Here is a 14,859-nt window from a genome sequence, read left to right as displayed (position 1 = left end):
TGCAGCTTCCTCTGCCTCAGTACAAGCATTCATACAGCCACATAGGTAAACCTGAAATAATACTGCTGTTTTGTAATTCTCCTAATGTAGCTAATGTATAAGCTCCATTAACTCCTGTACTGCTGCTGTATGGGGCAGGAATAAGAAGCTGGGAGTAAAACCTCTTCAGTGACAGCGCTAAATAATGTCAGTCTGAAGTGACTGACATGATGGCTTCAGTCTTACCTGAGGATGAGCTCCTAACACAAGGAAGTGTCAGGAGTTCTTGCTGCAAACATCACCCCATGCAGTGGAACAACATTCTTCTGCCAGTCAAGCACTGAGAAATAACTGGTATCTACTTGCAGGCAAACCAAGAAAGCCTATAGGTGAAAGCAAGCAGTACGTACTTCTCCCTTCCTGTGGAAACAGAGCTTCAGTCTCTATGTGCAGAGTTCACGTTCTCAGACACATGCTAATGCATGAAATTATGTATCACAATATTTTATTCCCAAATACTTCCAAAAACTACTCTAATCTCAAATTCACAAATGTACATCATCAGGTAAAAGCCCGTCTCTTCTAGTATTTAACGTTAAAGCAAATATACTGTACCACATAGTAAGAATAGAGTGAAAATTCATTTTAATACATGTTTATTGGTGTCCTGCACATTCAGTGTAGGAGGTTGGAGATGTAATAAAAAAAAAGTTTCAAAATTTATTGATTCCATTTCATTTAAGTCACTCTAAACAACCAGTGCTTTAGAGTTCAGAGAGTTAACGCGTACTGTCCATTCGGAGCAAAACTTTAATATCTTTTTTGAGTCCACTGAAGACTCCTCTCTCTTAAAATTCAGATACATTCCTCAAAGTAAACAATACATTTCAATCCGTGTCACAATCACCACTGATAAGGCCTTCTTAACCATTTTATACCACCTCCACTATTACTTCATTGCAAAACACAATCTTATTTCGTACTATAAATATCCATCCATGCACAAAACACAGGGGGCCAGAAGTTACACATTAATATTTCATGTAGGTTTGAAGACTTCCTTTACCCTATGCAGGTTTATGGTACACTTAAAAAGATATCTTTAGACTTGGTCTACTTGGTCTTAAAATACAAATATACAATATCCATAAGCATAAAAAAGTAAAGCTGGATTGCCTTACAATTTGTTATGAACTGCTAAAATCTTATACATGTACAATATAGCATCATGCTGATTAATATACATATTAGTTAAATATATCAACCAATAATGGGGATGTGGTCAAGCTTTATGTGTTTCATTTGCAAAAAGAAATTTGTCATTTACAAAGTATAAAGATTTTTTTAATTGAAACTTCTCCGGAATACCTGAACCACAAAGGCCATCTGTAAACCCTGCTGAGATAGTCAGCTCAAACCAGGACGTAATCTGCTGCTTCACTCCTCTGAAAAGGAATAGAACTCTTCACAAGTGCTACTCAAAGCGTGCTACGCCCAAGAGAGCGTACATCAAGAACACTACTATTTGCATCTTGTTTATACTTTTTGCATCGATTCATCATCCTCTATCAGAAGCAACTCAGTACCTTGACATCGCCAAATATTTTTCTAGGTAAGTAGATATACAGTACGAAGTGTAGATAGTGAAACAAGTAAGCACATATATACAGTTTTTGAAAGGCATTTTCGTGACCATTTTAGCAGTGTTTATAGACAACATTTAAGATAGTCACATTCCGCTGATACCACTGTATTGCAAACTGTCGAGCCACGTTTTTATATTCAACTTGTACTGCATTGTATATTGTACACAAAAGAAAAACGATCATTCTTAAGGTGTGACAACAATGGAAAAAAAAAATAATCACTAAACTGAGTAAAGTAACCAGCACAGGGCTTCATATTCCTGAGGTTTGTAAGAATTTTTTTTAAACAAAAATCACAGTGACCAGGCTAAACTGCAAACATACTGTTAAGTTTTAAATATACAGTTTATACATAAGTTCTGTGCATGGTCGACTCAACTGCATACGTTCACACAGATGTTTCCTCTATATGACTCGCCACTGCATAATACTTGTATCTTTTCCACCTGTGGAGATGAGATGGGTATCTTCACAGAGAAAGTCTACGTTAGTTACATGACTACTGTGTCCACCGTACACATGGCTGGGAGCCTAGAAAACATGGAGTGAGAATGTAAAGCGTCCTGAAAATATAGCATTACAACATTCAAGCTACAATGAAAAACAAGGCATCCTATCACTCTTAAAATACTTCAAGATTAAATTAAAATTTAATGTTAGTCTCAGGCTAAAGTAAATTCCTTTGGAGTATACATAACCATGCTTTTTCATTTATAAATAGGAAAACAACACTTAACACATTTCTTTGAGTTACAAAAGTGAATTGCTTTGAAATTCCTTACCCTAAACTGCGAACATGGATATGAGAAGAGATGTACTTTGCCAAAATCATCCCCTGTTGACAGAAGTTTTCTCCCATGTGATCGGCAAACAGCATTGATATCTGTTCCATCTGAACCTTCAGGCCATACACCTGAAACATGGAAGACAAATTAAGTGCTTCTATAATGGAAACAGAATAGGCAGTTTTTGTTTAAATATTGTTACTTGTTCAAAAAACTATGAAAGTAACTTCAGTTGAGTTAGTAGTGGTGGTACACTGGCACAGGTTGCCCAGGGAGGTTGTGGATGCCCCATGTGGATCCCTGGAGGCATTCAAGGCCAGGCTGGATGTGGCTCTGGGCAGCCTGGTCTCACAGCTGGCAGCCTTGCATATGGCAGGGGGGTTTAAAATAGATAAGCATTGTGGTCCTTTTCAACTCAGGCCATTCTATGATTGTATGATTAGTATGCACCCTTCAGAAACAGCACAAGACCAGGTCCTAATAATAGGTAATCAAGTACACAAATACTTCAGTTTCTCCAGTCAGCAAAGTGCTATTTACTCTACAAGAAAAAAAATAAATAAGGAAAAAGAATTCTGCTGAATTGTGGACATGTCTCAGAGTCCAAAAGAATCTTGGTATGTTTATGTAACAAATAACACATTGCTGTGTTTGTTTTCCCTTCTGTTTGTTAACAGAGGTGGTAAACATTTCTTCACATTACTACAGTCTTAGTAACTATCCAAGTATGAGTCAATGTACTTTCTGCATATTGCTTATTGCTTGACTTATGACACAAGAAATTGTATGGTTTTAAATATTATTTAATAACTAATCCCTTAAAAAGAAACAGACTGCTCTAAAATTTTAAATGCTTTTCTTTAGATACTATTACTTACATAAGTAATTCTTCTCCCTTGCATTCTCTACTCCATCCTTTCCTTGTAAAAACTGTTGCCCTAAAATTCAACAACTGCAGACACAACTATGCAAGGAAGAAATCTTTGCATCAGATCTTTAACACTTCCAACTGTCTGCTGAAACTGCAACAAAATCCAATTAAAAATCTTTGCATCTCTCCACAAAAGCAAAAATAAATAAATAAATAAATAAAAGCACTAAAAGGAAGTGATTTCATCATGTCTTTATGCGTGATCTTGAAAGAGCTGCAAATTATTGTAAATGAAACAGAGTATTGATTTTGCGGGCTGCCAGTTACTCACTATCCTGACCTGAGTGGAAACACCTCTTCGCTAGATCAGGGGTATTAAAATAAAAGGCAGGGAGGAAAGAGAAGAAATGTGCTACATAGAATGAAGGGACACAGAAAAGCTGTTTTAAATAACTGCCTTGACATAAAACAGGGTGAAAAACAGACAGGAGTTTTCTCAAGATGTTAGTATGATAAGCTGAGAACCCCTAAAAGAAATGGCTTGAAGAACAGGATTACTATTTCAAAATAGGGAAAGAATTATATCAGTTCTGTTTGTTTTTCTTTGAGATTCTGTGCTGTTTCAAAATGATTTCAGTGCCACTCTGTTTTTCTAGTACGTAGGTTGAGCACCTTTGCTGAAAAATTAGCCCAGGTTTCCCCCCCCCCCATCTCTGCAGACATGATAAAACAGACCCCTTCCATTCTCTCCTTCAAAGACTGATGCCATGCTCTTTTCTTCTCTTTTCGTAAATTCACTCATTACATCTGTTCTCACAGAACAATATATAGATGTGTAATTATTCTTGTTTGTCAGCACTTGGGCTACATTATCAGTTGGTCCAATACTTAAAAGCCAGAAGCAGTATTCCAGCTGTTACTGAAGCAGATGCTGATAAAAGGACAATTATTTCACATTTTACTTGGCATCCCTTTCATTACATATCCCTCTAATGCATCTGCCTTCTTTAGTAACAGCATAATAGTGTTGAGTCATGCTCAGTTTGCATGCAAGAGTAATCTGATCTTTCTGCACAGAACTGCTCTCTTGCCTGTTAGCCTCTATTCTCTATTTGCACAACTGGGTTCTGCTATTCAGTTTTACAACCTTCTTTTGTCTCTGTAGGATTGCCTCATTTTTTCATACCGTTCTTCTGTTTGTCAATTTACTAATCGTGCAGCTTCATGCCAGCTACAAATAATACACACTTATCATCCATGCTATTCATAGTCTAAAGAAAAATTCATGGTACAGACTCCTGGACACTTTTGAACCCAACCAGTCTCATTCTCTGCTTTGCTTGCAATGTTTGGGTTTTTTTCACAGCACTTAAACATTTCTTCTCCTCCAGTTCTTCATCCTCAAAAAATGATTTCTCTAAAACTGAGCCAAAACAAACATGCAATATGACCTAAGGCCACAGGTTGCATAACCAGAAGCCCAAGAATCAAGAAGCCTTTTATGGCCTTCTGTCCTGTACATGTGTTTGTATCACTAAGGTATCCCACATTGGACACATTTCCTTACATGGTGCTGATTTTCAGTTGAATAATCTCTAAACACTTCCAGACTGACTGATCTTTTTCCATACTTGAAGACAGGTGTTCAACAGATCAATGTTCGTTTTCCATCTTGCCTTGATTATGATGAACTGTGAATGCTACTCATGCTTATCTGTGATTCTGACACAGTTCTACTTCAGTGAGAAAATATCCCTACTTTAAGTCAGCCAGCATTTACTGAACTACCAATATCCTAAGTAACCCATCCTACATGACATGAGTATATCTCCTATGGCCAGTGGGGCAATACTGACCAAAAAGTTAAAACTGCTCATATGTGGCTGCTCAGAGGCCACAACATAATGGAGGACAGAATGACTTCCAACATTACTAGGCTTGCTTCCAATTTTGCACTTTCTTTTCTCCACCTGGAGCCTGAAGTATATGAATCAACACACATTATGTCCACTCTTCTCCATTTTTCCAGTAACTTACTTCTACTCAGCGATGTCCTGAAAATCAATACTGATGGCCTTCAGATTATACTTATCAATTGTTTCTTGAGATATAACAAAGTTTGTCACAGTCTGATACTTTGAAAAATACCTGATTTTGAAATGTATTTCTCCCTACCCAAAGCAAAGGTCATACTGATAATAACTGGGTTAGCCAGCAGGTTATACAAACTCTAATTTGGGCATAGAAGAAAAACAAAAAGAGAGCCTTAACACCTCAGCTTTCACAGTATGAACTCTCCTCTTCCTCCTCTGCATGCAGCATCTCAATACTCACTGTTTCTTCAGTTATTACTGCACATCACAACTGTATATTTGTATTGGATTAGTCATCAGTTTCTACTTTCAGTATTCCCCCTCCTTCTAGATTTAACCAGCTTAACAGTTTAAACAAGTTGCTGTCTTTCTGCCATTTCTATCTTTCCCCTGCGCTAGCAGAGTTTCCAACCATCAGATCAGTTAAGAAATTACCACACTTCCCCAACTCCTGTTCTCCAGCTTCAGATATTCCCAAATAGAACTCTGGATTTGTGCAGTTTGCCTCTCTGAAGCCCACTGATTTCATTTTGTTGCTCTTTTTTTGTTCCTGTATGACCTCCCCGATTCCAGTCATTCCTACACAGGATATGTTCACACTCTCAGCAAGTTCTTTCCGCCTCAATTGAAACCCACCTGGAATAAACTCCCCTCTAGGTCCTCATCTGTTTTCCCTATGAAAATAATCTAGAGACCTTGCTGGGTAGCTACTGTACTGCAATTCCTTTCCCAAAATACACTGAAATTGTTAAAATGTCATGTCCTAAGCAGTTCCTGTGCTTTCACTGATTCTGCTACATATGAAAAGAATTCTAATCATTTCTTTCCATGAGGATGGGCAACCCTGTCCTCACTAAAAATCTTCATTTCTTCACCTATATTTCCTATCTTCGTACCTCCCCAGTCTGAACCTAACTATGTATCTTTGAATCCTCAGTGTATGTGGCACCATGTTCCTTCTTTCTGTATCACATATCCTTTTTGAATAATTTATACCCTTTCACTTTAAAATCCTATTTATTGATTAACTTCCTCACCATTTCTATTACATTCATAAAATAATAATTGTGATAATTACTCACCTTAACAGCTGCCTTATTTATTCCCCAAAACTTGTTGCTTTAGCAACAATACATAGTTTAAAATAAACCTGTTCTGCATAGAAAACTAAGAATAAAAATGTATGCAACGTTTCCATAGGTTCCCCATACATAAATCTTTGACATTACATGCAAAGACTTCGGAACTTTGTGGCAGACGTAATCCATCCCCAAGCACCGTGTACTTGAATATATTAACAGTTTTATGTAGGCCTTCATCCCTTGTGTGAGAAATGCATGATGTTAACATGCAGACTTGCTCCTCTTACTAAGTCTGTGTGTTGTTGTGATACCCAAGCAGTGCCTGTCAGATAAACATTACCAAATTTGAATGTTTCTTCCTGGCATATTGTTACTGCCATCCCATCTTTTAGGCTGTAAAAACATGTCCTTTCTGACTGCTTTCAAACACATAAATGCCTTTATTCTGCCTGAAACACAGGCAAAAATCTTCTCTGCTTACTGCTTATACTAAAACATCAACGAGCATCTTTTATGACTTCCAATGGCTCTTGCATTGAGTTTTAACAATGATCTGTTTAGTTCTGCATGCACTGGAATAAATAAAAAAAAATATATACAGAATGCAATAGAACACAGTTCCTTCAAAAGCAGTAGAAATCCCATGGAAACAATTCATTACGATTTTGTTCCATTTCTGCTTCTTTCATGTCATTTAATTGTTACACATTCTATCAAATTGGCATCAAATTACATTGAAGTATATAATGATAGGCCTGCCATCCCTTTTGTGTTTGCACAGTAGCCAGAGCAAAGGAAACTGGTCTGATGTGGAAATTTGGCCCAGTGGTCAGAAAATGACTGACAATTCAATAGAAATAGAACCTTAAATTGAAAGAGATGAGAAGGCAGCACTGGTGTGACAGAAAGGGCAGACTGCGGTTTCTTTCTTTTCCTCTCACTTGTGTCTTAATTTAATATTTATACTTGCAGCTAACAAGAATATTAAATCACGGCCTTTTTGGGTTGAAAGACGATGACAGATTGCAACAAGAATGGCATAACAGAAGTTCTGTATTTACCCCTGAAGTATGAATAGTCATGTTTCACAAGAAAAAATTGGCATCCACAGTATTTGTGAATAACAAGAATGATAAAAGCTTTTGAGAGGAAAGATACTTACCAAAAACATGGAATCCTAAAGTACAGGTGTATGTGGCCCATTCTATATCTCTCGTTGTTTCAACACTCACTACTTGTTTACAAGCTGAAGGGATCCCTACAAAAGAGAAAAAAAAAAATAACAAGAAAGAGTATGATAAGCATTTTTAATTTTCAAATCAGATAGATTTTGAGTGCAGCAGATGAATTAAAACATATGGCCTATCTTGGCAGCTGTATGTTTCATTTAAATTTTAAATCTGAATTAGACTGCACGAACTACATACAAAATGATTAAGTATGATTTTTACTCACAATACAGGATTTCATAGTCCCCTGAATTAGACACAAGATACTGTGAGTTAACAGACCAATCCAGATGAGTAATGAAGCTGGAATGACCCTACAAAGAGAAAAATACAGCATTAACTGAACAGTATCTCTCTCTTGATGTAATGATGATCACATTAATAGTGCTTATGGTGTCATTGAACCAGGAGTACAAAGAAAGTTTACTTACTGAACATTTGCCAATTCTAGTGTACTTTCTTCCATTTTCATTTACGCCATATATATAAATAGAGTTGTCATGGGAACCTATTGCCAGGAAATTTCCATCTAAAAAACAGAACATTCAAATGTAATCATTCCAGTAAGAAAAGTTATACTATGGGAACTCATACTTAAAGGCCATGATCTTGAAAAAGGATGGTCTTGAAAAATGTTGGTTTTTAAGCTGTGTTTGTTGCACACATCAAGGTTATAACACTGCAAATTCATACAAAAAATATCACTATTAGAAACATATGGCCAATATTACACTGCACATTTATTTTCAATTTAAGTATTTCAAGTGGGAAATTATCTTAAAATAAATAAATGCCAAAGAATTAAAAAGCAATAAATAAATGCTCTCGAACCTGGTGAATAACGCATTACGGACAGCTGTTCATTTCCATCTGTGTGTACAGTGACCAAGTCTTTTGTTTCTGTGTCAAACACAAACCACCTGTTGTAAATACAGAAAGAGACAAATTTCTTATAGAATGACTTATTAAAGTCTCCTCAACTCAACTGATGAGTACATTAACTCCTAGAACAAAAGAATCTAGACATGATTCAGTTTTGACATGATGATTAGCTATATTAATTTGTTTTTATTTAATTAAAATTTAATTTTGGAACTACATTCAAGGGTCAAATAAAAAATTCATTTCAACCATTGCATCAAAGCACTCATGACAAAATATAGTGTTGATGATTAACTAATGAGAAGAATCCTCGCAAGGCTTCTACCATAATTTTGGGGACAAATAATCAAATACACTTGGCTCACAACCCATAAGCATTGTGTATGTTTTCAGTTAAGCACAACTGCTTTCAGTACTAATGGCAAAGTCTGCCCTCAAGTGACACTAAAGGAGAGGTGGAAGCAAAGGCACTATGTTATGACTTGGACAATTCCAGTTAAACCAAAGGTCTATCACTGATCCAGGATGAGACCAGTGGCTCCATCTCTTTTGTGTAAGAGAGGCACTATTTTTCACCCTGCTTTTTGTCTGTCTTGTCTACAGATCACAATCTTCAGGCAGAAGAAGCCTCTTCATATGCATTTTAACACTACGTATAGCACAGTGGAACATTTGCTGACATTTTGTTAAAGCTTTTTGACATTAGTGCATCAGAGATAATAAATCACTTGTTAAATCTGCAAATGAACATTCTTTTTCTAAGAGATCTCTTCCGCACTGCCTTCTAAATCTCAGACAAGCTCTCTGAACACACACCAGCAAAGTTAACTGCTTATTTCAGACTTCTCCGCTCAACTCTTCTTTTCCACAATGGACAGAGATTTAACACACAGGTCACTGGTACTGTGAGAGCACCTCCCACCCACCATCTGATGCTGACCCAGACTGCCAGTCCTGCCAAAATCTGCCTCCTGGCACTGACCTGAGATTGTCACACTCTCAGGGCAAAAACCATTTCCTCATTTCACGTTCATGCAATACTCAGCAAACAGTGTGCAGCTCCAAAACTAGGATTTCTCAGCACTAAAGGAATACAAATAAATTTCATTCTCAAATCCCGTTCAAATCAGTGGGGGATGAGCATATATCAGGCACACATCTGCAAGTCAAGAATATGAACTTGGATGTAGCGAGCTGGAAAAAAATACGCCTTGGGCACCAAACAGCAGCATAAATCCGTGCATCTTACCTTCCAGTTAGCGTCCCTACTGCGACAACAGCTGCTGAAGGATGAAAACCCGAAGACTGTGCTGGATCCTAAAATGTTGCAGAAGAAAACATATGTTTTTAGCAGTCCAAGTTATAATAAAGAACACAGTTAGTTATCTTCCGCAGGAACAGAGTAAGCTTCTCCTTCTCTTTTTTTTTTCTTTAAATAGAAATTTGAGAGGAAAAAACACCATTTTTAATTGCATCGATCCTTCTGGCAAAAATAAGTAAATGCAAAATTATTTCATCACTATAGATAAGCAGCCAGTGATGTATGAAATACTCAGACATTTCAAGTGGTGAATAAGGAGATTATTGTCAAGATAGATAATAGAACTCTTTTCTTATTCAAACAGTATTTACTTAGAGAAGAAAAAAGCCCAACTCCAATGCAATGGACCCACTGCTGTTGCCATCAACCTTTCTCAAAAGGATAAACAAAGGTAAGCAAAGCAGTTTTTAAGCACTTCAGTGAAAAGTTTCTTGGAAATTGCTTTATATTTGAAAAACTACAGCAATGTATTAATTGAAGCTCATGGAAGGCCATAATCAGCTGCACTCCCGTGCTGTTCCTCAGAGGACACCACAGATATGCTGGTAGAAACTTTGACCTTTCTGAGCTGACAACTGCTTTATTTCTGAAACAGCTGCTTATCTGGTTAATAGATTTGTTCCAATTCTCATATTCAAGTAATGAGATAATTACTTGTAAGTGCTCTCCTCTTTAGAATGCAGGAGAGCAAAGTGCCAAATTTTGCACTTCTCTTCCAATTGCAATCCTGAGAAAACATTCCTGTCATGACAAATATATCAGAAATACTAACCTGAAGCTTTTTAGAAGCTGTATGTACAAAACCATACCTTTACACCTAGAGAGCCTACCAGGATGGATCCTAGACAATTTGGTTTAATATATCAATGTGCTAGTAGTTATTTTATCTTGCATTTGGCATGTTATTAACAGTGTGATTTGCAAACACAATGAGATTTTAGCATGTCTCATGATTTAAGTAGCCTGCACTTTTCCTATGGACTAAAAGGAGGTAACTTATTTTTAAATCTCAATCACATTATCACATCTAAAATCCTGAAGTGATCAGGAGGTAAGAAAATGTAATTATCTGTCTGCCACTCAAGCCAAACTCTTAGTATTGCTGATTCTCATTTTTAGATGAAAAAAGAACTACTAATTTTTCTTTAATTCCTCGTACTACCTTATTTTTATAACCTGAGCACTGAACTGTGAAAATGCTGCTTACTCTTTAGTGCAGCAGAACATTAGATTTGGACTGTTCAATTGTTTAATTCAATTGTTGGTTTAATTTAGAAGTTTCTAATGTCAACAAAAATACAGATCCTAGAACATATACCTTGTTTGGATGAGATAAACACCTTTTTCTGCACTCCCAACTCTGATTTTAGAAATGCATACAACTGGTACGGGATACTATGAGAGACAGTATAGCAAATACCATTCTGTTAAGACTGATTAGAGGGAAAGAAAAAAAGTGATGGTGTCATCTCAAAACAGAAAGAAAAGCACCACTTCTCTCTCTAGGAGAACAGAATGTCTTCCTTTGGATAAACATTTAAAGATGGAATTGATGTAAAAAAATTTGTTCATGAAATCAGTTCCTGGAGATGCATGCAATAATTAAGATCACATTATCACATGGCCAGTAGGAGTTTGCATATGAGCAAATGACTGCCTAAGTACCATATAAAACCAAGTCTAGGCTCTGTATTACTTCTGTACCTAGACATGGAACTGATATCAGAGACGTGACTATGCATTCTAAAAAATATGTTTTCTTTGGTGGATACAACATACTAAAATTCCTAACAAAATGTAGAACACAGATAAAAACTAAAAAATGCATCAAAGAATTAATTTCGTCTTTAATTTTTCCTAATATCAGGACAGCAAGCATAAACCAGATCAGAAATACTTCTAAATTATAAATGCTTCCTAAAACTTCCTAGTCAAAAAAAAGTTTTGAAAGTCAGTAACACACCTCAACATGATGCAGCACAAACATCCACACAATCCAGGGCTTAAAAGCTTTGGCTTTACAAGTCTTCCATTTTCAGAATAATTTTTAGACCCATCTTTGATTCTTCAAGCTAACACTAAGATACTTTACATCAATAATTTTATTGAAAACTCAAATTGAGAAGTGCTATAGAAGGAGTCAGCTTGCGTTTAAAAATGTATACCTCTATAATCTTGTTCCAGATAGGACGATGAGTCGTAGCATCCCAGAGGGTAATGTGTTTGTCATGTCCACAAGTGAAGAACTGAGGTTTAGAGGAATGGACTGCAAGCCCCCACAGCTCATCAGTGTGACCCTATACAAACAAATACATATATATTTTTTTAATGAGGACAATAACAATAAAGCTAAGAATGTTTAAGGAGGTTTAAAATGAGTAAATTATGTATTAATACATTAGAAAACTATGCTGCTCTGGATAAATGCTAATAATTCATTACGATATATTTCTTGCCAAAAGTACCATAACCGTAAATGACATTAATTTGTATTTAGGAAACTTAAGTTTGACTCCATGCTTTTATTACTATTACATACCTAAAGATTTGAAAGGCAACAGCTTACCTGGGTAATAGGGAAAAAGTCTCCTGACAGTGTCCCCTGTAGGACAAAATTTCTGGTAGTTCCTATTAGTACAACATCACCTTTTCCCTCAGCCACTGTTCTTATTGGACCGAACTGCTCTGGAATCTGTGTTCAGAACAGACAAACATAGATAAGTCAGACTACAAAATGATTTGTCAAGTATGACTTTTGTTTTAAAAGGCATATGGCCTAGCAAATGCATTTTAAGGTGCTGCACAGAGAAGTAACAAAATGCATGGAGTATACATTCCTGATTTTCAGAAGTTTATAACATCATTACAAGGGTTGCATCAAACAACTCTTATCTATGGAACATTATATCCATACAGATAAACCAAAAATTTCAGCAAAGAGAAATGGTTCCCTCATGCAGTGTTAACTTGACCATGTTTTAACTGCAACTGACATCAGACTGAGCATTTCCATTCAGAGGTATTTTCAAGCTTTATATCACTGGTACACAATACACCTTTCTCAGGTATGTGTCTTTAGCTACAGCCAAGGTTCTGAAAGATATGCTGCAACTCTCCAATTATTTATATTGATAAAATGCAAGACAAAATGTAAAATTTAAAACATCAAGGAATACCAAAACGTGAGCATGCTATTAAACTGTCACAGGCTTATTTCAGAATATCACATTTTACCATTGATCTGTTTTCTCACAGAATGCATATCCACAAGGAAAGAAAATGACTTCAAAAGCTCTCTTCAAAAGGCAGCTTGAATTTCACTTTGAAAAAAAGTAAATTTAAAGATAGGCAATTTCACCTCAGTTTTGTGAAGTTTTTGGTAGTTTCCATTCCAAGATATTAACTTTCGGTCTTTTCCACCTCCTGACACTAGTGTGCCATCTCGCAGCATGCAGAGTGCAAATATTCCGCCCTCATGTGCCCCTTGAACTGCGTGGCTTATTCTGTTGGTGCCTGGATATAAGGAGAAGAGACACAACTAGTGAAACACTAAGCTTAATAGCTCCTCTTCCCCGAAGCTTTTATTTCTCCTCCATTTCTCTACCTGCCAAGGATCACACCTAAACAATGCTACTGGTGGGAATGGAGCATTGCACTCATATCCACAAAAGAGACTACATTAGCCCATCTTAAGAATATATTCTCTCGCAATGCAAAAACGAGAAGTATTCATACTCATATAAACTCAAACAAAGTTAAACAGGTTCCCTAAGGCCATTCTTGGGAACTTAATCTGACTTCATGCTTGAACTGAAGTCGTACTATGTGCTTTAACAACAAAACAATAACCCAACCACTTTTTATCCTCCAAGGACATCCCACAACCATCAGAAACCTTGCGTGTACTGAAGAGAAGGTTACAAGTCTTTTCTGCTCTAGCAGAAGGTGTTGAATCACATCCCAAGAGAGCTGGTACCTCTTTATTGATGAATGTAGTATGTTCATGTATTTATTTATCCTCAATATACCTCCAAAACATCTACAATTAACATCTCTAACTTGAGAATCGTTACAATTATGAAATATAAATATATTATTCGTGGTGCTGTAACTTAAAAATGCACTTTAGCCCAAGTGAGGGATGGATGTGAGCTAGGAAGAAACAGTTGTTTTTGTCAGCCACAGAACCACATTTCCTTCACCTATAGACACAGTGTGTCAGCTACTAATGCTTTCAAATAAGGGAACTTTTCCCTAGGGTTACACTGTACTGCTGGGATCAGCCCAGCCTTAAACATAAAGCTCTGACTAAAAAACAGCAGAAACATAGAAAATTATTTGTACTAAGTTGTACTAAAATAAGAAATCAAGAACCAACAAAGTTTGTTGGGTGGTGGTGGTTGTTTTTTTTTCCACCCCAAAAAACAACTGAGGTAAGGAGATATGAAATAATTCCCTTTTGTTTCTGGGAGGTGGGTCAGGACAGACCACATGCAGCCAAGATAGAAAAGAGTACTTGGCACAAAGCAAACTGGCACCTGAGCACTGCACTGACCCTGCCATGCCAGCAGCTGCCACCATCTCCCTTGTTTGTTGTCAGTCCAAAATAACCAAGAGAAGCAAGGTGAGGGACTATGCAATTTCTGAACTTCATTTCATTGCAGTGTTCAAATGTCTTGGTTCAAACAAAAAAGACAGGGAGAATAAAAGAGAAACTGAGGTCCAAAACCAATATTCAGCTCGATCCACAACAGTGTCATAACGTACCAACTGCCCAAAAGCACAGAAAATAATAGTTTCTTAGCTAAAAGTCCTCAAATGGCCAAAGTCTATAAAAACAAATGAGTAAGGTCCAGCCGTGTAACTGATTCACCATGTTGCTTCCAGGTTGCCTGTCCCTCACTTTATGCATCTTGGGAAAAGGCACAAAGTAATTAAGGAGCAGCTGTCATCCATATTACTTACTCTTTA

The 14,859-nt window shown here is 36.7% G+C and overlaps 1 protein-coding gene across 18 annotated transcripts in view; it reads right to left on the bottom strand.

The window, feature by feature from the left end:
• Positions 1-618: 618 nt before the first annotated feature.
• The window catches only part of EML1 (EMAP like 1), a 110,708-nt gene continuing 96,467 nt past the window's right edge, over positions 619-14,859 (bottom strand). For all 18 annotated transcript variants that reach the window (XM_085550559.1, XM_085550556.1, XM_015865509.3 and 15 more), the window contains 10 exons: positions 13,247-13,401; positions 12,455-12,580; positions 12,054-12,185; positions 9,817-9,884; positions 8,517-8,605; positions 8,117-8,214; positions 7,912-7,999; positions 7,619-7,714; positions 2,408-2,538; positions 619-2,156 (listed from right to left, as the gene is read on the bottom strand). In XM_085550559.1, the coding sequence (XP_085406685.1) occupies positions 2,031-2,156; positions 2,408-2,538; positions 7,619-7,714; positions 7,912-7,999; positions 8,117-8,214; positions 8,517-8,605; positions 9,817-9,884; positions 12,054-12,185; positions 12,455-12,580; positions 13,247-13,401 (1,109 nt within the window). In that variant the 3' untranslated portion in view covers positions 619-2,030. The remainder of the gene's footprint in view (positions 2,157-2,407; positions 2,539-7,618; positions 7,715-7,911; positions 8,000-8,116; positions 8,215-8,516; positions 8,606-9,816; positions 9,885-12,053; positions 12,186-12,454; positions 12,581-13,246; positions 13,402-14,859) is intronic.

Source organism: Coturnix japonica, chromosome 5 (genome assembly GCF_054131305.1).
Source record: "Coturnix japonica strain WE chromosome 5, WE-NBRP24, whole genome shotgun sequence".
Taxonomy (NCBI): Eukaryota; Metazoa; Chordata; class Aves; order Galliformes; family Phasianidae; genus Coturnix; species Coturnix japonica.
The sequence above is the reverse complement of the archived record's forward strand: the minus strand, read 5'-3'. Positions and strand labels throughout refer to the sequence as shown.